General features: G+C 40.5%; 2 protein-coding genes across 2 annotated transcripts; both read right to left on the bottom strand.

The window, feature by feature from the left end:
• Positions 1-12,770: 12,770 nt before the first annotated feature.
• LOC145054544 (muscle M-line assembly protein) lies at positions 12,771-15,347 on the bottom strand. Its single transcript, XM_079002770.1, has 7 exons — positions 15,125-15,347; positions 14,662-15,018; positions 14,533-14,585; positions 14,340-14,377; positions 13,903-14,251; positions 13,476-13,819; positions 12,771-13,392 (listed from the first exon to the last, which is right to left on the bottom strand). The coding sequence occupies exons 1-7, from the start codon at positions 15,135-15,137 to the stop codon at positions 12,927-12,929; spliced, it is 1,620 nt and encodes a 539-aa protein (XP_078858896.1). The 5' UTR covers positions 15,138-15,347; the 3' UTR covers positions 12,771-12,926.
• A 5,703-nt stretch (positions 15,348-21,050) lies between these two features.
• PUM23 (pumilio 23) lies at positions 21,051-24,655 on the bottom strand. Its single transcript, XM_079002769.1, has 8 exons — positions 24,407-24,655; positions 22,903-23,988; positions 22,663-22,806; positions 22,436-22,555; positions 22,166-22,351; positions 21,940-22,088; positions 21,660-21,842; positions 21,051-21,567 (listed from the first exon to the last, which is right to left on the bottom strand). The coding sequence occupies exons 2-8, from the start codon at positions 23,968-23,970 to the stop codon at positions 21,225-21,227; spliced, it is 2,193 nt and encodes a 730-aa protein (XP_078858895.1). The 5' UTR covers positions 23,971-23,988; positions 24,407-24,655; the 3' UTR covers positions 21,051-21,224.
• Between the last annotated feature and the right edge of the window lie 404 nt (positions 24,656-25,059).

The raw sequence follows: 25,059 nt of genomic DNA, 5'->3' as shown, positions 1-25,059 counted from the left end.
TTAGCCGTTAGGCGAATACGTCACGTCACATGTGATCAGGGTTGAATAATCTTAGAGTGTCGGATTTGATCCTACTGCGCAGCTCTTGTTTGAGTCCAACCGTTGTAGGGACGAGTCGGGTACTCGAAGGATTATCTGAGCCTCGTCACATGTGATGGTATTCGGGTAATGGCTAATTGGCATTACAAGGAGGCTTGCAGCAGCTGAGGACTGGATAGAGTAGAATCATAGATTTCCCTAGGGCAAGCCTAGGATGAGTATAGCAGTGATCAGCAGTAGTGAAAGGGATCTGGTGGAGTCGAGGCACTCCTTGAAGAAGGTACGGATAGATGTGGAAGGTAGTATGGGCCCGTACTACTGAAAGCAGAGGATCCGTACCCGAACCAAGGAAGGCCAAGATAAGACCAGGGAACTTGTAAGTAGCAGTGATCCCTCAGGAAGTATCAGTATCACTAATGATTGTATTATGTATTGCAGAATGGTGGTACTTCGATCGAAGCCGATAGATGGCGGTTCAGGAGAGGGGTCAGGTTCGGGATCAGGTTCCGAGCCGGTAGATGAGGGACTACACGAGTTCATCGCGTCAGAGATCACCAAGGGTATCCTTGAGTCGACTCCCATTATCTTTGGGTCGATCAAGGAAGGGATCATCGAGTTGATGGAGGATCGCCTCAGGGCGTTCAGGAGTGACATGGCATCTGGCCAGTCGGGATCTCGCACGCTGTCCTTTAAGGACTTCAGGGGCAGTGGTGCGCCGGATTTCCACGGGGTGAAAGACCCCATTGCTGCCAGTCGATGGATTGCAGACATCGAGTCTGCACAGTTGACTAGCTTCTGCCCCGAGGGGTCGAAGGTGAGGTATGCATCAGGATGTTTACGAGACCGAGCTCGAGATTGGTGGGAGTCAGTGGGTGACTCGTTGGGAGCCTTAGCTATCGAGGCGATGACCTAGTCGGACTTTGTGACCAGGTTCAGGGCAGAGTTTGCGTCGGCTGTCGAGCTTCAGCATCTGGCCAGGGATTTTTTGGACATGAGACAGATGACGGAGACTGTGGCGGAGATCACCGCCAAGTTCCGGGAGAGGGCACTGTTGGTGCCCCAGTATGCGGGCGATTAGGACATGAGGAGGACCCGCTATCATGACATGCTCTGGGCTGATATCCGGGAGCACGTTAGTTTTTCAGCTTGCCCCACCTTGGACTCCATGATTGCCAGGGCGAGGGAGAGAGAGATAGATTTGGAGCACATCCGGAAACGGAAGTCAGAGGAGGGACAGACAGGAGGGGCTTCGGGGAAGAAGCCCAAGGGATCAGATGGTAGGCCGAAAGGCCAGTCAGGACCGAGCCGCTACAGGAAATGCGGCAGGCCGCACGAGGGGGCGTGCAGGTTGGGATCATCAGGCTGCTACAAGTGCGGCAAGTCTGGGCACTTTAGCATGGATTGCACTGCTCCGGCAGCAGCTATTCAGACGTCTGAGTTGTTGTGTTTCCACTGCAACCAGAGGGGCTACAAGAAGGCCAATTGCCCCCAGTTGACAGTTTCAGTGCCAGTGAAGGCGCCAGCTCCAGCGACCCTACGGATCACAGATGGCCGGCAGGGCAAGGCAGAGGCTCCAGTGGTAAGGAGCCGGGCATTCCAGCTGACCGCCGAGGAGGCACGCGCCGCACCCGATGTGGTGACGGGTATGATTCTTTCCCTCTATTTTATTTTATGATGTTATGATATTGATATGTGCTCCGTATGTATATGTATGCATTAGGATCGTTCCATGTGAACGGCATCCCAGTTCAGGTGTTGTTCGTGTAGCACCTGGTTCCTGGTACGTAAATCTTATTTGAGTATTTCTCTTCTTTTAGCCTTGGACTCGGCGAGTCATAGGTCCGACTCGCCGAGTAGATACGGGACCCGGGACACATTTAAGTTGGTGACTCGGCGAGTCCATATTCTGGACTCGACGAGTCACCGCTGTTGGATGAAACCCTAAGTTTCAGGGGTTTGCACCTTATTTAAACTCTCTTTCCGCCCCAATCTCGCCCCCATTCACCCTCAGAGCCCTGTATCTCTCTCTAGCCTTGCTTCCTTGTGAGTTTGAAGTGTTTTGTGGTGTTCTTGAAGTTTTTGAGGAGAAAGAAGAGTGAATCAAGAAGAGGAGAAGGAGGCCAAGCATCTCTGTGTCATTCCAACGTTTCCCCTGAGGTATAGCTCATTTCCCCTCTGTTTTTAAGCTTATTGTCCCTTATAGCTCCATTAAAGTCCTCTTTGAGCCATTTCCAAGATTGTGTATGTTTGAGGGTTTGTAATAAGCTGATTGACCTTTAGATCTAGGCATGGTTGAGCTCCAGGAGCTCAGATCTACTGTCTTTTTTGGAACCATATTGCATGAAAGCCCTAGATCTACCCCTTTTGGTGCATTTTGGACCTTAAAACCCTCATGGTGGTCTATTTACACGTAAAGTTGGAAACTTTACGTGATAACCAGGCCCTAGGAGCCCAGATCTATGTATGGCATGAGCTGGATTCAAGCAGAATCGACCATATAGTAATTTCATGGTAACGACTCGGCGAGTCGGTTCGCGAGTCTCCGAGTTTGTCCCCTTTTCGTAGTGTCGAGTGAGCAGTGAGTCACGGGGTGTGACTCAGTGAGTCGGAAACTGAACTCATCTATGGAGGAACTCGGCGAGTCAATGCCCTGACTCGGCGAGTTCAAGGCAATCTCCTTAGATCAAGAACAGACTCGGCGAGTTGTTCATACAACTCGGCGAGTCGCAGCATAAGTGTTCATCGGATGAAGATGAACTCGACGAGTTGTTCATACAACTCGGCGAGTAGGATGAAGGACTTGAATATCAGTTTAGAAGGAGAACTCGTTGAGTCGTCGCCTAACTCGGCGAGTAGAAACGGGATTTAGGCATTCGTTTGGGTAGAGACTCGGCGAGTTGGAAAGCCAACTCGACGAGTCGGGTCAATTGAAAGTTGACTCTGGCTTTGACTTAGGGCATGATCAGGGGTAAAATGGTCATTTTACCCAAAGGAGAGTTAGCAGTGTTTGATTGAGTATGTTGTGGGAATTGCAGCCGGAGGATTTCCGGAGCAGCAGCAATAGGCAGTCAGTTCCCGATCAGATCAGCAGCTACTTCGAGGTGAGTTACCTTCCAGTAGCGGTGGGTCTACGGCTTCAATGCCGGCCCACCAGTAGTAGTCGTATGTCAGATGATTGTCTTTGTGATATCATCTAGGTTTGCTACTACCTAATATGTTATGTGCTAGCATGATATGCTATATGAAATAAAAGTAGAGATCGGTTGATAGGACCGAAAGGGTAGTTTAGACACCCCAGAAATGTCTGACAGTACGTGATGATATGTTTGCATGCTGGCTTGTTATGTTATATGCGATAAAGGTAGTAGGAGGGGACTAGTCCCCGAGGATCGGTTGTTAGGACCGATGCGTATTCAGCACCCCAGAATGGCTTGACACAGGTAGGACGGCACCCCAGAATGGCCGTACCGGGTAGTCAGGCACCCCAGAATAGCCTGGCAGTATGTATGCTATGTGTTTGTATGGTATGTGGTACGATGGGGGAACTCACTAAGCTTCGTGCTTACGGTTTTCAGTTTTGGTTTCAGGTACCTCCTCAGCTAGGGGAAAGGAGCCGGCGCGGTAGCAACATGTCACACACACACTCTCTGGTTTCCGCACTTACGAGATTCTCTGGGATTTATACTCTGATATTTTGATTGGTTGTATGATTTGTCTTTTAGACATGGTTTACGTTGTGTTATGGTTTGATCAAACAATGTTTTTAATTATTAATGTTTTTTAAAGTAATGTTTTAAAACGAAATCTTTGGACGTGAAAATTGGGTCGTTACAGTTCGACTCGGGTGCATCCCGATCATTTGTTTCCCTTGCGCTTAGCAAGAAGTTTCATGAGTCTTCGGGCGAGTTAGATTGCCCTTTAGAGGTAGAGCTTGCGGATGATCGATCGGTGCGAGCATCGATGGTGTTTCGAGATTGCGTATTGCGTTTGTTTGACGAGCGCTACTTGGTAGACTTGGTTCCCATTCCGTTGCGTGGGAACAAGGTGATTATAGGCATGGATTGGTTGAGCCCCAATGGGGCGGTGATAGATTGCGCACAGCAGCTAGTGCGAGTCAGGACCCCAGGTGGGGGAGAGTTAGTGATTCATGGCGAGAGGCCACAGTGTGGACCTACAGTCTGTTCGGCAGCGAGGGCTAGACGATACCTTCAGCAGGGATGCGCAGGATATGTCGCGTACGTGATGGATACCCGGGAGGCGGGTAAGGCGACGGTGAGCAAGGTTCTGGTGTTGCGAGATTTCGCAGATGTTTTTCCAGAGGAGCTTCCTGGGATACCTCTAGAGCGACAAGTTGAGTTTAGGATTGACCTCGTTCCTGGTGCGGCTCCGATAGCCAAGGCACCGTATCGGTTGGCTCCTCCTGAGATGCAGGAGTTGTCTACACAGCTGCAAGAGCTGTTAGACAAGGGATTCATTCGACCGAGTAGTTCACCCTGGGGAGCCCGATTTTGTTCGTGAAAAAGAAGGACGGGTCGCATCGGATGTGTATAGATTACCGGGAGCTGAACAAGGTAATGGTGAAGAACCGTTACCCACTCCCGAGGATTGATGACCTCTTTGACCAGCTTCAGGGAGCATCTTGGTTCTCCAAGATTGATTTGTGTTCGGGTTATCATCAGATGAGGGTCAGGGAGGAGGATACACAGAAGACCGCGTTTCGGACGCGCTATGGCCATTATGAGTTCGTGGTGATGCCGTTTGGGCTCACCAATGCTCCTACCGCGTTCATGGACCTCATGAACCGCGTATGTAGACCGATGTTGGATTGGTCTGTGATAGTCTTTATCGATGACATCTTGGTTTATTCCAAGACACAGGAAGAGCATGAGGGGCATCTGAGAGAGGTATTGGAGACCCTGAGGAGGGAGAGCTTGTATGCCAAGTTCTCCAAGTGTGAGTTTTGGTTGCGCGAGGTGCAATTTCTCGGACACCTTGTAAACCAGAACGGGATTCTGGTCGATCCGGCCAAGGTCAAGGCCGAGATGAGGTGGGAGGTTCCGAAGTCTCCATCTGAAATTCGTAGTTTCCTAGGATTGGCAGGCTATTATCGGAGATTCATTCAGAACTTCTCCAAGATAGTCATACCCCTAACGCGGCTGACGAAGAAAGCCGTAGTCTTTCGGTGGGGACCCAAGCAGCAGGTGGCGTTTGAGACGCTGAGACGGAGATTGTGCGAGGCGCCAATCTTAGCCCTGCCTGAGGGCGTAGAGGATTTTGTGGTATACTGTGACGCGTCCATTTCAGGGCTGGGTGCGGTACTGATGCAGAGGGGTATGTCATTGCCTACGCTTCGAGGCAGCTCAAGCCTCACGAGGCGAACTACCCGACGCATGATTTAGAGTTGGGGGCGGTGGTTTTTGCCCTCAAGATTTGGCGACATTACCTCTACGGGGTTCGATGTACCATCTACACGGACCACAAGAGTTTGAGGTACCTCATGGATCAACTGAATCTGAACATGAGGCAGCGTCTGTGGTTGGACGTGGTGAAGGATTATGATTGCGAGATCCTTTACCACCCGGGGAAGGCCAACGTGGTGGCCGATGCACTTAGCCGCAAGGCGGCGCCGATCAGGGATATTTGCATGAGGATGACCGTAGTGACTCCCCTGTTGGAGCAGATTCGGGAGGCTCAACAGGAGGTTATCAAGGAGGAACATCGGAAGAGCGAGCGTGTGGTGGGTCAGGTTTCCTCCTTCGATTATGATAGCCAAGGACTATTGACACTACACCGTAGGGTGTGGGTGCCGTATCACGGAGGTCTGCACCAGATCTTGTTGGAGGAGGCGCACAATTCCCAATTCTCTATTCATCCCGGGGCGACGAAGATGTATAGGGATCTTCGTCCAGATTATTGGTGGCCCTGCATGAAGCGGGATGTGGCATGGTACGTCGAGCGGTGCTTGACCTGCAGGAAGGTCAAGGCTGAACATCAGAGACCGCATGGCAAGATGCAGCCGTTGGGTATTCCACTGTCGAAATGGGAAGATATCACGATGGATTTTATCTCGAAGCTTCCCAGGACTGCGCGTGGAGTAGATTCGATTTGGGTCATCGTGGATCGACTGACCAAGAGTGCTCACTTCATCCCGATTCATGAGAGCATATCGGCCGAGAAATTGGCCGAAATCTATATTAGGGAGATTGCGGCGCGGCACGGGGTGCCAGTATCGGTTATCTCGGACAGGGATGTGCGTTTTACTTCCGGGTTTTGGAAGAGGTTTCATGACAAGTTGGGCACTCGTTTACATTTTAGCACCGCCTTTCACCCGCAGACAGATGGTCAGAGCGAGCGGACCATCCAGACTCTGGAGGATATGTTGCGGGCGTGCGTGCTAGACTTCGGTGGTAGCTGGGATACTTATCTTCCCTTGGCTGAGTTCTCATACAACAACAGCTACCACGCGAGTATTGACCGTCCCCCATTCGAGATGTTGTACGGTCGGAGGTGCAGGACCCCGATATGATGGGGTGAAGTAGGCCAGAGAGTCATGGGGAGCACCGAAGTGGTGCTCAAGACGACCGAGAGGATCCAGCAGGTTCGGAGCAGGCTTCAGACTGCTCAGAGTCGGCAGAAAAGTTACGCCGACAAGCGCCGATCCGACTTGGAGTTCTAGGTTGGGGATATGGTTCTCCTGAAGGTGTCACCTTGGAAGGGCGTCATTCAATTCAGGAAGCGGGACAAGTTGGGCCCGAGGTTTATTGGGCTGTTCAGGGTTGTAGCCCGGATGGGCAAGGTGGCGTATAGGCTGGATCTGCCAGTCAAACTCAGCCAGATCCACAACACTTTCCATGTTTCTCAGCTGCGGAAGTGCCTAGTGGACGATTCGGCAGTAGTGCCGTTAGAGGATATTCAGGTTGATGACAGCCTGAATTACATTGAGCGCCCAGTCGCAATTCTCGACAGGAAGTCGAAGGATTTGAGGAACAAGAGGGTGGAGCTCGTAAAGGTGCAATGGAAGCACCGCAAGGGTTCGGAATGGACTTGGGAGCCGGTGGACGAGATGATGGAGCATTATCCCGAGCTATTTCAGGATCGAGCAGCAGACTTCGAGGACGAAGTCTAAAATAAGTAGGGGAGATTTGTAGCACATGGTTCCTGGTATGTAAATCTTATGTGAGTATTTTCCATTTTTAGCCTTGGACTCGGCGAGTCATAGGCCCGACTCGTCGAGTAGAGATGGGACCCGGGACACGTTTAAGTTGGTGACTCGGCGAGTCCATATTCCGGACTCGGCGAGTCACCGCTGTTGGATGAAACCCTAAGTTTCAGGGGTTTGCACCCTATTTAAGCCTCATGTCCGCCCCAAGCCAGCCCCCATTCACCCTCAGAGCCCCCCAACCCTCGTTCAAAGCTTATTTCCTAGAGAGCTTGAAGCATTTTGTGTGATCTTGAAGGTTTTGAGAAGGAAGTGGTGTAGATCAAGAGGAAGGGAAGGAAACCAAGCATCTTAGTGTTCTCTTAGTGTTTCCTTTGAGGTATAACCCGTTTTCCCTCTGTTTCTATGCTTATTACTCCATTAAGTCTTTCTTGATCCCTTCCCAAAGCTTGTATGCGCAATATAATCCGTAATAAGTTGATTGGCCTTTAGATCTAGGCATGGTTGAGCTCCAGGAGCTCAAATCTGTTGCCTTTATGGACCCACATTGCATGAAGACCCTAGATCTACCCTTTTGGGTGCATTTTGAACCCTAAAACCCTTATTGGTGAATATCTACACGTAAAGTTGGAAACTTTACGTGTGATTCATGCTCATGGAACCCAGATCTATGAATGGCATGAACTGGAATCGAGCAAAACCGCATAGTTAATGGTTGCATGGCAACGACTCGATGAGTCGTTCATCTAACTCGGCGAGTCTGCTCGCGAGTCTCCGAGTTTGTCCCCTTTTTGTAGTGTCGAGTGTGAGCAGTGAGTCACGGGTTGTGACTCAGTGAGTTGGAAGCCAAACTCATCCATGGAGGAACTCGGCGAGTCAATGCCCTGACTCGGCGAGTTCAAGGCAATCTTCTTAGATCAAGAACAGACTCGGCGAGTTGTTCATACAACTCGGCGAGTCTTAGCATAAGTGTTCATCGGATGAAGATGAACTCGGCGAGTTGTTCATACAACTCGGCGAGTAGGATGAAGGACTTGAATATCAGTTTAGAAGGAGAACTCGTCGAGTCATCGCCTAACTCGACGAGTAGAAACGGGATTCAGGACAATCGTTTGGGTAGGGACTCGGCGAGTCAGGTCAACTGAAGTTGACTCTGATTTGGACTTATGACATGATCAGGGGTAAAATGGTCATTTTACCCAAGGATCAGTTAGCAGTGATTGATTGATTATGTTGTGGGAATTACAGCCGGTGGATTTCCAGAGCAGCAGTAGACAGTCAGTTCCCGATCAGATCAGTAGCTACTTTGAGGTGAGTTACCTTCCAGTAGCGGTGGGTCTAAGGCCATAATGCCGGCCCACCAGTAGGAGACGTATGATAGATGATTGTCTCTGTGATATCATCTAGGTTTGTTGCTACCTGATATGTTATATACTAGCATGATATGTTATATGTGATAGTAGTAGAGTTCGGTTGTTAGGACCGGAGGGTAGTCAGACACCCCAGATACGTCTGACAGTATGTGATGTTATGTTTATATGCTAGCATGATCTGTTATATGAGTTAGAGGTAGTAGGAGGGGAGCAGTCCCCGAGTTCGGTTGTTAGGACCGAATGGTAGTTCAGACACCCAGATATGTCTGATAATATGTTATGTTATGACATGTGATAGTAGTAGCAGTAGGGGTGAAATAGTCCCCGAGGATCGGTTTTCAGGACCGGCGGGTAATCAGCACCCCAGAATGGCTTGACACGGGTAGGACGGCACCCCAGAATGGCCGCACGGGTGGTCGGCACCCCAGAATGGTCGTACCGGGTAGTCAGGCACCCCAGAATAGCCTGGCAGTATGTAGGATATGTGTTGTATGGTATGTGGTACGATGGGGGAACTCACTAAGCTTTGTGCTTACGTTTCTCAGTTGTTGTTTCAGGTACCTCTTCAGCCAAGGGGAAGGAGCAGGCGCGGTAGCGGCTTATCACACACACTCCTTGATTCCGCATTTATGAGTTTACCCTGGGATTGATACTCTGATATTTCGATTGGTTGTATGACTTGGCTTTTAGACATGGTTTACGTTGTGATGTGGTTTGATCAAACAATGTTTTTAATTATTAATGTTTTTCTAAAGTAATGTTTTAAAAACTAATTTTTTTGGACGTGAAAATTAGGTCGTTACATTTTTAACCCATTTAGTCGTCCTTTCAGACCTTAAGAAGGGTCTTAAGTCATAAAAATGGGGTCTTAATGGTTGGTTTTTCTCCATGCATTCTTTAGAAGGTCTTAATGCATTAAGATGTTGAGTTAAGTACTTATTGGACATGCAAAGTCATAAAGTTGGAAACTTTATGACTCTTAGTGATATTTTGGCGTTGGATCTGCATTTGGACGCATTAAGTCGAAGTATTAAGCTCTTAATGTGAAAAGAAGAGTTATGTGAGTACTTCGTGCGTACCTATGCGTACGCCGAGCGTACTCGGTCAACAACCCCGATCTCGGTCAACCAAAGTACGCCCCGCGTACCTCTGGAGTATGCCCTGCGTACACGCTCTGTGTCGAATCGGCTGGGTTGACTCAGTTGACTTGTTAGTTCTAACCAAGTTTGACCAAGGGTAATTTAGGAGATTGATTTTATATTATTAATGGGAAATGTTTGGACATTTAGGACTTGGGTGGAGCCGGTATTCAAGATCAGAGTATTAATCAATTTTTCGTCAAGCTGTAAGGTGAGTTTTCCTCACTGTACTTACGGGTCGAAGGCACCAAGGCTGACCTATTGGATTGATATTCTGTTATACATTGATATGCTAAGTATGGGATATATATGTATGATTATATGCTAGTTAATGATATGCGTAGACCGGTAGATATGTAGGACTACATGTGATTTCTGTCTGCATGATTATCTGTATGTTGCTTATGTTTGTTATCCGTTATATGTCAATAGATTGTGTTAGGTTGAGGTTGTACTGCTTTATGTTGTAGCCAACAAACCCAGGAGCATTCCAGATATGAGTTGAGGGTCGGTTGGCATGCCAGACTCATACTGAGGTATCGGGAGCATTCCAGATATGATCTGAGGGCCAGTTGGCATGCCAGACTCATACTAATGGCTTGAGAGTATTCCAGTCTGATAACTGAGTGGACCCGATGTATATTGGCATTCCAATCCGATGACTGATTGGGTCAGGGGTAATCCATACTGACGACTGTGGACCTGGGGGTATCCCAGTCCGATTATTGATTGGACCCAACATGTTTGTTTGTTTATGATATATATGTGATGTGGTGGTACTTTGGGGGAACTCACTAAGCTTTGGCTTATGATTTTTAGTTGTTGTTTAAGGTACTTCTGATGATTGCGGGAAGGCGAAGGCGTAACCGTAAACATCTTCTGTTTATGGCTTTATGATTTGCGGATACTCTGATTAGATAAACAATTTGGAAACAATGATTTTGTAAACATTTTATGACTATGGGTTGTTTTCAAAAGTTTAAATTTGTTGTGATTTTTGAGTTGTTACAAGTTGGTATCAGAGCCTTGGTTTGATTGAATTGGAGGAATACCCGTGTGAATCCAGTCTCAAACTAAGGAACTGAAAAGGTTTTAAAAATGATTTCCAAAATTGTTTCAAAAGTAATCAAGAAAAAATGTGATGTGTGCAATCAGTCGGAGCCAGTAAGTGGACCCCAAGTTACCACACTATTATTTGATATTGTGATATGTTTAAACAACATGCTAGTGATAGGCTAGAGATCTTCAGGAATTGCATGATAGAATTGACTAATTATATGATGCATGATAGTTTAGGTTTCTTCCTTATATGAAATTGACATCTGTAGTTGCTTAGTGTATGCATCAAAATTGTATATAACTAAGATTTTATAGCCTGAAAATGTTTGATTGCCTTAATTCCTGTTCCTAGTTTGGTTTTCAGATTAAAGTATAATCAAATATTTGACTGTCTATAGGATCCAATGTTATGTATGATTAGCATACACGAGTGTTGCAGGGTTGGTGGAAGTTTCATGGATGAGTTATGTGGGGTCAGCCGACCTGTCGAAGGATGTCTAGCCTTTCTCTAGGAAGTGAGAATAGGGTAAGAGCTTAGTAAGACATCCCTAACCATCCCTCAATGGCACAACATGATGAACTCCAAATAAATGATGTAAATGATTGACAATAACTTGAGGCTCCAAATCCAATTGGGTCATGGACTGTCATCCAAGTTGTTCCCCACTGTAAAAAAAAATTAATAAAAATATATACATTTTTATAAGTCATTAATATTGGATTAGGTGTCTAAACTCATAACTATATTTGGTATGTACTTGATTTGATTATGAGCATGGTCCTTTTGGGTTGCCTTCACTCATACAACTTGATAGGATGACAAGTGGAGAGAGAGTGAGATTTATTATATGAATAATAAATTGGTACTCAGAATGATTTTATTAAAATATTATAAGATTAATATATTATTTGGAAATCATATTATTAATTAGTAATTAATCAGAAATTAATCTAATATTAATTTTAGGATTAAAGTAACTGATTAATAATGGAGGGATTGGTTTTGCAAATTATTGATAAATGCAAAATTGGGCTGATGGACTCCATAGAGTGGAGTGGACGAAATCCATGGGCTGCTTAAGCCTTAAGCAGGAATTAGGGTTTCCTCCAGAAACCCTAGCAGCCCACACAACCTATATAAGCCCTCCCGGCCTAAGCTTGAGAAACCCTAAGATGGCCGATTTCTTGTCTCTCCTCTTCATCCTTGTTGTGTTGGGTGTTTGTGACTCTATTAGAGGTGCAACACTTAGGGCACTAAGCTTTCAAGGGTCGAGGATATTTAAGGTGAACTTGTTATTGCTACATAACAAGAGAGGTAACATCTAAACCCTAATTTATACGTCAATTTCGAAATTGTATATGCTAGTCTTAAGGTTATTGCTTTGGAGTTTGTATTTGCACGTTCAATAGAGAAAAACTTAGATTCAAAGCAATTAAGATTGCATGTGCACCATAAGAATGTTGTAATGTTCAAAACTATCAATTAACCCTGTGAATAAGTTGCACAAAACACCAAATGGATTTTGCAAATAAACTTTGTGAAATAGATAGTTTCGTGATACTTATAGAAAAATAGATCATTCCATATAGGGCACCTTCCATTTAAATCATTTTAGTTAATAACACATTAGTATAGGGATGAGCATATGGACCGGGGAACCGGCTGGAACCGGTACCGGAACCGGAACCGGCACCGGAACCGGTCGGGCCGGGACCGGGACATTATTTTTGTGGATTTTTGGAACCGGGAACCGGTAGGAACCGGAACCGGTAGAACCGGCAAAAACCGGAACCGTATGATGCTATTTTTTGAGGATCGGTTCCAATATTTGAAAACACGACAAAAACCGGTAGGAACCGGGAACCGGAACCGGTAGAGCCGCCGGGCCGGTTCGGTTCTTGATTTTGGCCGAAGCCGGTTCCGGTCCGGTTTGGTCCTTTTGCTCATCCCTACATTAGTATTATCAACATAAATAAAGACATATCCATAACAAAATAAGATTTAACCAAAAAATCTTGAATTTCTCTATTAAATATTAAATAGTTCTTTCTCCATCACAACTAGAGACAATTGGGTAAAGATTACAAAGATAAAACATGGAAATGCCTTTTCTCCAGTGTCATTTATACTTGTGACAAACAACTACTACTAACTAACTACTCATCTTCTTCATCTTCAACCAGCCTCCCACAAACCCATCTTCTACCTTTTCTTTCTTGTTTTTCAGACATCATCTTCCTCCCACCATCACCATCACCTTCCACTTCCTTCATCTCCAACCCCATATCACCCCATGTTGATGCTGATGATAATATATCAATATTCTCCCTCCCATTTGCCACATCAGCTAACATTCCAATTCCGCCATCACTCAACCCCACACCTCCAATTCCATTCACTCCTCTTTGCTCAATTCCCCTCACATCTTCCACCACCATCTTCTCATCCTTATCATTCCCAGACTCCAGAGACTGATTATTCCCCATCTCTATAGACTCGATGTATCTAATTGCTTCTGCAATCAACTTCCTTGTTTCAATCAAAGAAGCTTCAGCCACAGGACTCTTAGCAGCTGCCTCCTCTAACGCCTCAGCAGCTCTCTGAGCTTCACCAATCAAAACACTGAAAAACAAAACAAAAACTTAATCTTTTTCAAGAAACCTCAAAAGGGTAACTAAGTTTCAAAAGGTGAACTCATTACTCACTTTGCTCTTAAAACAGCTTCATTAATCTTTGGGTCTGAATCTGAATCTGAACCTGCTCTTTGTGCTCTTATACTCTTTATCATCTCTAACTTGTAATTAGCTTGTGGATCTTTAAATCTAGCCTGTGGTTCCTTTTTAACCCTACTGACACTTGTCTTCACCTTAGGCTGTTGAGGACTTTTGACCTTTGTACCCCCACCAAAGCTTTCCCTCTTCTTCCTTGGTGATGGATTGAGCTTTGTAGCTTCTTTCCTCCTCTTCCCTGTCCCCCACTCTGGATCTCTTCTCTCAGGATCTAAACCACGCCTTTTAGATATGCCACTATAAACTCTCTCACGATATGTCTACTCCAAATGAAAAATTAAAGAATAAAACAAAACTTTCCTCCATAAACCATTCATGTGTAAGTAAGTAACAGAAAGCTTACAGGGTCAGCCCATTTGGCAGCAATGGCCTCTGAGATTTTCTTTCTTTGTTCTGGGGTTTTGGGTGCTCTAAGGTGGCTAACGCCACGTTGTCCTTCTGGTTTTAAGCTGTTGGTTCTTAAATGCTCCTTTCTTGATTCAACACCTGCTCGATATTCCTTGGTAAGTTGTTTCTGAATTATTTCATAGGAGTTCCATTGGAGCTCTTCCTCACCACAAAACCCCTTTCTAGAAGCTTCTGAAACTAAGTTGCGCCATTCTTGTTGGCAATGGGACATCATCCTCTGCTGAAAACGCCTTTTATTCCATGTAACTCGGACTGCAGCTGCAATCTTTGATCTAGTTTCAAGACTGAAGGACCATGATACACAGTAATTATCAACAAGACAAGCATAGAAAAAGAAGTTGAAATGAAGAATGGGAATGAAAAGAGACCCACGTTTGACTATGTATTGCCTTACGCAGTTTCATCCTAACCTGCATGGACGCCAGTTGTAACTTGTCAGTGTAGATAGAGTACCAATTTATGACAGATAACCAGAAGGTAGAAATTGTATTGTGGAAAACCAAGTAGATAACTGGAATTTAGATCCACAAAAAACATTGTTTTGTGGCTCTTATTTGACAATTACCGTCTCAGAACGCATAGCAATCCTGGTACTCTCACGTATCTTCTCTCGGGTTTCTGCAAATATCTGCATGTTAGAAGCAGGGTATAGAGCAAAAAGATGTAAAATGTGTAAAACTAAGCTAAATAGTGCCTGCACTGTGCTTCCGCCCTTTATTCCAAGGTTGTTTCCCTCTGTTAGCATCGGAAATCCGGCTCCGCCTCAAAATCTCCCTGTCGTCGATAACCACAGGTTGGTCATCAGTGCCTGGTAGCGTTGGTGTGGAATCAATGGGAAGCTGGTGGTTTGCATTATCAGAACATCTAGGTTCAAGGGTAGCGACGGCCTTAATCATAAGTCGACCATTTGCGGGGTTGATAATGCCGTTTGGCTTGAAAAATCTCGACCTGGCAGTTGTTTGATTGCCAGATATGAATGAAACATGGTGAAGTCTTTGAAACCCAATTGAATAGGGGTTGTTCCTGAAAGAAGATTGTGGAGTAGCAATATCTGCAAAACAAAGGATGAAAATCATTGTTATTCACAACAATCTCAAAATGATAAAATCGTGTAGTTGTTGTCAGGATGTGAGATTGGAGACGATGAATTAGTGTACCTAATAAAGGCATGAGGAGGTCATCAATCAGGAATCGGACTCAGATTAGAAGAAGGTAAGTAAACCCCATGAAAGGTGAAATACAGGAGTAGGGCAAGGGTTGAGGTTTAAGACGGAAGACGGAAGAAGGGAGCGGAGCGAACACACCGATAGCCACACACCACGGTGAAGCAGGAAGATAACGCTAATGAATCCGCTACTTTCTATTTCCTAATTTTCTTTCTTTTACCAATTTATATAAATATAAATACTTTCTTAATTTTCAAAAATACAAAAGACCTAAAATTTCAATATCTTTCTATCGCTTTCTGTTATTGTTATTCTTTTTCTTTTTTTATTTTCATGTTTGCATTTTCGGAAAATGATGAGAGGTGAGAGCCCAATAAAACATACGTTTGTAAAAAGCCGAATTTCATGTACCATGATAACATGGATAACCAAAATTATAAAGTAAAAAAAAAATACAAAATGAATTTTAGAATCTTTAATAGATTAAAACTTGATATTTTTTTGTTTTATGTCTTTCTCATGTTGATTTTCTACATGTTTAAATGTGTCTTTTTTTTTTAATTGCAATAGATAAAATTTTCGTGTAAGTATTTCATTTACTTTAGAGATATCCGAATGGATTAGTTCTATTAATGATATAACTCGCTTAGCACTTGGAAAATATTTTTTACCTATGTTTCACATTTATCAAATTGTTTATTGTTTAGTTTTAACATGTCTTTAGTTTGCATTTTCCAAATACTTCTAATATTTGTGTGTGCTAAACATTTGTGTCATGAAGAGATTAAACAAACAATAAATAAAAATAAATAAATAAAAACATTCATTTCCAAATCGATTACATTATAACTACCAATATTGTCACTATTACTATCACTAAAATCAACATTTAACATGAAAATACCATGCCTAGATCATCCAAGATCCATTCAGGTCAAGCCGATAAACTATATGCGTGTTTATTGTTTGCCAACAAAAAAGGTATTTCTTGATAACTCCAAAAGACCCTTCTCGATTACCATCTTGTACTCATTCTTGTCAAACTTTTATGCTGACATGACCCCCTTCAAGATCCTAGGAAGATGCAACACATCTAACGGGTAACTCGGTGGCCATTCATGAAGTTTAGTTGCATTGTGCCAATATCGAAGACTCTAACCCTATGTCCATTATCGGATGCCACCATATTTCCTTGTCGTATAGGGCCATAGGTCAAGAAGTATGGCTTGCTTCCATAGGCATGCACAGCAGCTCCAAAATCTAATAACCAACATCGGGTTGCCATTGTCCATGTAAGTGAGGAAATCATGTTGACTTTGCCAATACCAATCATATGAGATCCTCAACAATGTTTGCAGATATGTGTATGAGACATGCTTTGCGTATGGGGAACACCCAAGCATAGTGACCGATCTCACATCAGACATAGCATTTTTGGTTTGACAGTTGAGTTTGATAGTTGAGTTTCTTAAACTCCCATTTTTTTTTGGTATGAAGCCTTTCTTATTCTTTAACCCATTTAGCCCTTTTAGCCAAAACCTCATCTCACAAATGGTACACACTTGATCCGAATTTACCTTGTTTTTCCATGTTGCGAGTTCACTCCTCAATTTAGAGTGATTCAACAGATAATCCAAGTAGCATCATATTTGTATATCATCCTATTAGAGAGTTTATTCCAAGAGGGTGACAACTTTATGATAATTGCACCCACATGGAAGAGCTTTGGTGGAGAGATGGAAAGCCCAATCAGTTTGTTGACAAAGGTCGAAGCTCATGCACCTGCTTTAAGATTGGTCTTTCGTCGATCATTTGAAATTGTAAGTTCTTTAACACAAGGTACTTATTAGTACCTTCCGCATATGTCACATACTTGAACTCTAAGGATTTCTAGAGCTCTATAGGATCTGTGAATGCCTCGTACATATCATAGAGGTGATGTGATATGGAATTCTTTTATGGCCAAGACATAAGCCATTATACTCTTTGCACAGAGCCCCCAACTTTTCCATATTAGAAACTACTTTTAGATATGGCTCCTTTCCCGCTTTGGGGATTGGATCATTTGGAATATGAGGCAATTCATGGTCCAAAACAAGTTCAAGCTTATCACAACAAACAAAAACCTTGACATTATCAGCCCAACATGTGTAGTTATGACCGTCGAATCAATTTAGTTTGACAAATTCATGATTCATTAGTCTGAAATTTATCTAAAATATTAATCGTTATTGGGAATGGATCTCAGTCTCTATTTATTTGAAATTTTAATCACACATAAAAACTTTTAAGATTGTTGTATTTCAGACTTGACATACAATTTGATGATTAGTATCGTGAACTAATATAGAATCGGATCGTTAGTAAAATCAAACCGAAACAAGCCGACAAATATATTGAGAATTATATGTCAAAATGTCAAAAATAATAAGTCTTATTATTATTACTTAATTACCAAGTTTCATCTATAAATTAGATAGATCCTTCGCAATCGAATCTAATCATAATAAAGGCAGAAGAAGATTGTCTTGTTATCAGACTGAATTAAAAGACGAGAAAAAAAATTAAAATCAACATGAAGATTGTAGATCTTGACCAGTAACTACACAAAATGAGTCATGTTGTTAAAGGTTTTTACATGCTCTAATGGTTGTAAGTCGTAGTGTAGAGCCCAAGATTTAATGCAGATATCATTCGTTTGAACAACAATGGAAAAACTGATAAACACAAAACGAATACTCAGAAACATGAAGAAAGTTGTGTCGCGGATAGAGAGATGAGAAATGAGCGACGTGCAAAATGCAAAGTGCACATACCACCTCATTTCACGAACCTCACATCCTTAGCCCAACTAGACGCGCCTATAGGCTTGATCCACCCATTAACCTTCATTATAGCCTTTGAATGTTTAAGGCTAGGAAAACCTTATAAATTCACAAATCTTTCTTCATTCCACCTATGTGAGACAAAAAAAACTAGCCAACTTGCTAGTTCCTTATTATTTTCCAACATACACACTCTTTTTCACTTTTAAAATAATATAACTAATAAAAAAAGTAGTACTAACATCTAGCGGTGTCAAACTAAGGTTGTGTTAGGGGCAATATATGTGGTAATCAGTTCGGTTAGTGGTTTCTTAGTTTTTTTCGGTTTGGTTTCCTTGGTTTGATTTTTTTAGGTTCAAACCAAACACCGAACCAAACCAAATTCAAGACAACTTAATGCAAACCAAACAACTGAATTACAATTCAGTTTGAAAAACAAAGAGAGCAAATTTTAGGTTAAAAATAAAACTCATAAGTTTTAATTTTCCAAACATAAAATCCAAAGGTTCAAATATATATATATATAGGGGCGAAGCCAAAATTTTTTTTCAGAGAGGTCCTTATAAATTTTTTTCAGGGAGATCCTTATAAATTAATCGGAATATATATATATATATATATATATATATATATATATATATAAGCAGAAAAAAAGATTTTTTGAGATTTTTGAGGGTGGGCCTGAGCCTACCCTGGCCCATAGGTAGCTCCGCCCATATATATATATATATATATATATATATATATATATATATATATATATATATATATTCCTATTCTAATAAATAAATAGTTTTAATATTCTTTTGCCAAGTGTCACTCTAATACAACTCTTCATTAATATTATGTCATGTGTCATGTAGATATATTAGGCAACTCATTTCAAAATTCAAATTTACATTTTCTAATTATATGTTAAATTTGAAGTTATAATAACTTTACAATTTTGATATATCTCTTAATTAATAATTTATTTAAAATAATTGATTAATAATTATAAATTTTTTTTATAAAAGTTTAAATAATTTTATAACTGTGGTTTCCATGAGTTATAAACTAGTATATATATATATATATATATATATATATATATATATATATATATATATATATATTCACTTATTCTAAATAATTTTTAACATATACACAAATATAATATTTAATTAATAAAAAAAATTATATTCAAATTTGTTAATTCAATTTGGTTTGGTCTGACTCCACTAGATCATAACACAAAGTCACAAACCATATAATAAATTCATTAATTTGGTTTGGTTTGAAACCAAATCGAGAATCCAGTTTGAACTTTGGTTTGATTCAAATTCTATTTTGGTTTGATCTAGCCTTATATTTTTTCAGTTCCAAACCAAATAATACTCATTCATAGGTTTGTTAACGAAAAAGTATGTTTGTCGATAAGCTATCTCAAATAGTTAATTAAAAAAATAGTTTATAAGTTATTTTAAATCTTATAAAATAATAAATTACAATCAAGGTTCTAAAAAGTTTGTTATGACTTCAAGACTTGTACTTATGTCACACTTTAACAAAATATCATTTAAGTCATATATATATATATATATATATATATATATATATATATATATATATATATATATATATATATATATATATAAGGAGTGGTTCAAATGAGAACCAAAAAAGGTTAAGAACTGTAAGAACCTCTAACTTTAGATGTTTATAAAGGGTTTAGGGTTTAGGGCCCTAAACCCTAACCCTTTATAAACACCCTAAACCCTAAACCCTTTAGAAACATCTAAAATTAGAGGTTCTTACAGTTCTTAACATTTTTTTGTTCTCATTTGAACCTTTACCTATATATATATATATATGTGTGTGTGTGTGTGTGAACAGTAGTAGAAAATATTTACAAAACTCTTAATTTTTTTTACAAAATTGTCGTCTTAAGTCACGTTTTACAAACGATATAGTTCGTCACGTTTTGTAAAAACTTGAGACTTGACATTGCCGCCAAATTACGACTAATGTTATTTACAGCTTTGATTACAATAAATAAGATAAACAACCTAAAACGTAAATACAAAAATTAATGCAACACTAAATAACCTACCTGCACTGGTTTGATCCCATATCCAACCATCAACCGAAACCATAAAAGGTTTTGGTGTAATTTGTAAAACATAAACCCAAAAGAGATTGCAATTTCAAGATTGTGATATGGAAACCCCTGTTTTCAACTAAACCGCACAACACCAAACTGAACCATTTTCTTTAAATCTTAAACCAAACCAATTTCAATTCAATTCCTTTAATTATAACATGTACTAAGTAACACGTCCCTATAACCTCAAAACCAAATTAAATAACTCTCCCAAATGATAGGACCTTTTTAGAAAGAAAAAAAAAAAGTCACTGAATTTATATGCTTAATCACACCTAAGTGGTATGCCATATGTGTTGATACCAAATGAGGAGGACCTTTTTACCTTTGAATTTTAAACACCGTTTATTCAACAATCACATCTCACGCTTTTGTAGCCGACACTGTGTATAAATTATAAACAATATACAACTTAGAAAAAAAAAACACATTGGGATCAAACAGACCCATTTACCAATGCAACTCCACATTACTATTTTTTAAATTATAAAATTCCCACTCCTACTTAACATACCACATGAGAACAAACATCTTGACAAATGGAGCAAATAGAGGCCGCAAAGCCACCACAACACCCATTACCAATGTCTGAATCACCTCCTAGTTGTATCAACAGTCGATATATCATATATATAATGCCATCACATGCCTCATCACGTGACACCTTTTGAAACAATAACAACTAATCTTGAAAATCTACAGTCAAAGATCCCATCCACAACACAACACCCACATATAAAGAACCTTTTGCCTCTAATCATTAATACACACACACACATACATATCAAAACGAATCATGAATCCTAAATACAAAAAAATGTTTCTTATCTTTCTTGCATTCATGTTCATACTAATTCTTGCTGGAGTTCAAGGAAGATTCCTATCACAAACTTCGACCTCACAAACTCTCAAAGATTTGCAGACAAGAACAACAAAGGAGCCATTCAAGAAGATGAAATCAAGCTTTCGAAAGATGCCACCAAGCAGATCAAATCCAATCGGGAACAAGTAATGGTTTTGAGTTTTGTAATTTTAGTTCAAGCAAAATTTTATATTAAACTTACATGTAACAAAAAGTTTAGAAATGTGAATACAAGAGTCATCTATTACTACTATTACCTTACTACATTTTCTCAGTGTGCTTTCTTTTTCTATGAGCTTTTCGTTTGCTTTTTCCTACATCATCTTCAGTGGCATGTTTGGTAAATTTCACATCACCCCTTTCAGTTCCATCTGATTGTCGCTTTTGGCCCGACTTTTTCTTGTTATGAGCCAGGAATGGAGTTAGTTGAGTGTCAATCTCTTTCCTCATGTCCTTGATCTTCTCTTTCTGTGTTTTTGGTCGATTTTCTGTAAAAGATTCATTATATTTTGTTTCTTTTGAACCAAATGTAGATATAAAATCATTGTACACAGTTTCTTTTGAAGTCTGTCTCGCCTTCCATTGATCAGGTCGTTTTGCATACCTATTAAAACATATCATTATCATCAACTCAACTTTTAAATAAACTATGAAAAGTTATAAGAATAAAAAAGAAAAAAGAAAAAAAGAAATTACCCCTCAATGTCAAGTTTTCTTAAAAGATGAGGACCCTGTCTTGTCTTTGAGATCTCTCCCTGAAGTGCTACCATTTCTGATACAATCACCTCTTTCAAAGACACATTGCTGACATCAAAGCATTTGTCAACTGTAAAGGCACCTGACTGAAGCACAGCAAGCTCCCCAAAATGCCCTTTGAGTCTACATAAAATCACAAAGTAAAAGACTTATGTTAATAGAGTCAAACATGAATAAAACAAATGTGTTATATAACGGATTTTTATAAAAAGTCGCATACTTGACGATTAATTTACGCTTTTGTTTTGTGGAAGCATTTGAAGTGAGAAAAGCTTCAATCACCCTTGCCCCTCCATTGTCCTTTGTCGTGTCAAGAAGATGATCTTCTTCCAAAGATGTCATACTTGAGATAAAGGCATGAATAAACTCCTATATATGAATTGGAAAATGTTATTGAAATGTGAATTAGGAGAAAGTTTTAATGAAAGATGGAAAAAGAGGCGTACAATTGGAAGTCTAAAAACCGATTGAAGAATCAATGTCCCAATGACATGCATTCTAGCACCACTTGGCCAATCCCAATTGGATTTATCCTTGCAGTAAAAGTAATTATCAAGAAATAGTATTCGAGGAACAATGCATCTAGGTGGCTCATTTTCCATGCATACAGAACCAATCAGAGCTTGACAACACTGCAAAACCATTTTTTTAAATGATAAATAAAGTATGTAAAGTATGTTGATATTTCCTGGAGTTGTATTATAATATATTTATACCTTTTGTTCATGGCTATTGAGCCTATGACATGCAGCAAGAAAAGAAGCAACAACTCCAAACTTTCCCATTCCAAAAAGATCTTTAAATCTTGTACCAAGTTCTTTCCACATCAGCTCCACCTGGAAAAGGGGAAAAGATTGTCATTAAATGTTGAATAAGAAAAAAATATATAAAATGATATAACCAGGAAAATGTATTTGATACTCTAAACTATTGCCTCACTTACATGATCTTCATTTCTAGCATGAGAAATTAACGCTTGAACAACAAAATTCCCACAGTGATGAGAGGACATTTCAAATAATGAATTTTTGAAAACCGTTGTTATTAATTCGTTGTACAATGTTTCAGGAGCAACTTCCAAGATGGCCTGCATTACAATTTACAAACATAAAAGATTCAAAACTAATAAAAAAGAATATAAATTTATGTCAGCAAAAAGAAAAAAAAATGAAGTTGATCAAACCTCCATCAGATGACTGAAAGCAGTTTCTTTCATTAAACTCAAAAGCCTTTTAACAACATTCTTGTCTATGAAATTCCCTTTGCATCCAAGAATGATTGGAACGGCATGCAATAACTCATCCTCATATCCAGCCAATAACTTCAAAGCAGTTTGCAAAACCAAGCTGCCATATTGATCAACTTGCAAGATTTCAATATCTTTTCTAGCTGCTTTAAGTATCTCTGATACAAGAAACTTTAGCATATCAGGAAACCCCATCTGCAATCCATGGGTCCCACTTTCATCTACCCGAGAAGCCTTGAAATTCAACCGTTGTGCAAGAACTTGAGATGATTTCTTGGAATGAAAGTCTGATGAATCTAATGGAACCCCTTTACAGAGACATAACAGACTTCTAAGAACATGAGACCCATGACAATTGGTCATCACTTCAACAGGATTGACAACAATTGACCTACATATATCATTTAAAGTCACTTCAACAAGATCTTGGGTGTCACTTTCTTGAAGATGTGAAGCTAATGACTTGAGAGCTGTTTCTGCTACATGAGATCCAGATCTATCCATGGAAATACGAGGGAAATCTTTTGAACAGTTTTGGAGAAAGGTACAAAGCTGGTTTAAATCACACCCTTGAAGAAGTGTTTGCAAAGTGTGACTTATGATATAATCGGTTGCAAGTTCTACTTCTTTCCCTCTTGTTTCTTCCAAAGCATTTCCACATATAGATGAACGTTCTTCAAGATCAATTTCAGTTCCTTCAATGACATTTGAAATCTCTGTAAAGTATTTTGCTGTTTCTGGATCAACCTGTTGCCTTAAAAATGATGTATGTGGCACAGAAGCTTCTTGATCTTGATGGTTTGAGTTGTAATTACCACCAGACGTATTTTTACCAGAATTGTCCCCATCAAGGCCTTTGGTTTTCTTCATTGACTTCCTGCTCATGTTTCTTCTTCTCCCACCCTGGTTGTAAGTATTATCTTCCCCAGCCACACTGCACTCAGCTATCAAATCACAAATTTCAGCTATTCTCAGTGGCAGAGCTTTTGAACCAATAGCAACCATAAGCAAGTCCTTGACAACCTGCATTGACAACAATGGAAGAAACCACATTATGTAAGCAAAAGATGGGTGTGAACCATATGAAGTTTACACGCTCTTGCATGATTTAAAACTAAAGAGATGCGGATACCAACAATGGTTGCTTAATGTTCAACAAGCATCAATTCAAAGAAAAAATTGTTAATTTAACAAACATTAGTGTTGCGGTGCTGCTCAACAAATATGATGGTGATGGTGGTTCAATATGAGATTAATTTCATATCATCTACAATTCACAATCTCTACCAAAAGTTGATGCTTTTCTGGTTCATAGCATTTCAGATACCATATGCAGTATTAGTCATCTTACAACGATTTAAGGAGTAACAGGTAAAGGCGTAAAACATGAAAAATTAGTGGCGTTCTTACAAAGTAATGTAAGAGAGGAACTTAGACGAACCTTGCAACGATTTGAGGATTCCGCCGATGATATGACGGTGAAAGCGTAAAACACAAGAGTAGGAATTTGAAAAAAGTTAAAGGCCCCAACTCTCTATAAGTTAATTGGACGGATTTTTTTTCACAGCCTTGTTGGCTTTGCGACGAAGAAGAATTTTTTCTGGTGCGGCTACGTACAACCTACAAGAGGAAGGAAGTGCACGATGAAGACGAAGGAGAAGGTCAGAACTCAGAAAGACTAGGCTTGAGGGCCGAGTGAGGGGGAAGCCGGAAGGTGTTTTGAAGCGGCCCAATGCCGATACTTGCAGACAATTGGGCTGTGACCCATCAATAAGAACGGATATCTTGAAAGATAGATGGACAAATTTTGTATTCTAATAAAAAAATAGTTTTAATCTCTTTTCGACATGTGTCATCATATTAAGTCTCATAGTTAATATAGATTTTATTATTCTTATGCTATGTGTCATTTTATTATACCTCCTAATTAATGTATGTCACTTGTTAACTTACTAATTCTTAATTTCAAATTTTAAAATTTAAATTTTTCACTCTAATTACATTAAATTAATAACACTAGAATAAAAAATAAAATAAAATTAATATAAATTATAAGGTGATAGAATTTCATATATTTATTTAAATTAACGATTA

The sequence above is a fragment of the Lactuca serriola genome, chromosome 5, assembly GCF_051521515.1.
Source record: "Lactuca serriola cultivar US96UC23 chromosome 5, Lser_US96UC23_V15, whole genome shotgun sequence".
In the NCBI taxonomy this organism is placed as follows: domain Eukaryota; kingdom Viridiplantae; phylum Streptophyta; class Magnoliopsida; order Asterales; family Asteraceae; genus Lactuca; species Lactuca serriola.
This window is presented reverse-complemented; position numbering and strand designations above follow the sequence as displayed.

Coding starts and splice junctions, on each gene's coding strand:
- LOC145054544 (XM_079002770.1), bottom strand. Junction 14,378..14,532: donor TTGCTATGCGTTCTGAGACG/GTAATTGTCAAA, acceptor GCGTCCATGCAG/GTTAGGATGAAACTGCGTAA. Junction 14,252..14,339: donor AAGGCAATACATAGTCAAAC/GTGGGTCTCTTT, acceptor ATGGTCCTTCAG/TCTTGAAACTAGATCAAAGA.
- PUM23 (XM_079002769.1), bottom strand. CDS start 23,970: ATGGTTGCTATTGGTTCAAAAGCTCTGCCACTGAGAATAGCTGAAATT. Junction 22,807..22,902: donor CTTTCAGTCATCTGATGGAG/GTTTGATCAACT, acceptor ATTGTAATGCAG/GCCATCTTGGAAGTTGCTCC. Junction 22,352..22,435: donor TCAATAGCCATGAACAAAAG/GTATAAATATAT, acceptor ATGGTTTTGCAG/TGTTGTCAAGCTCTGATTGG.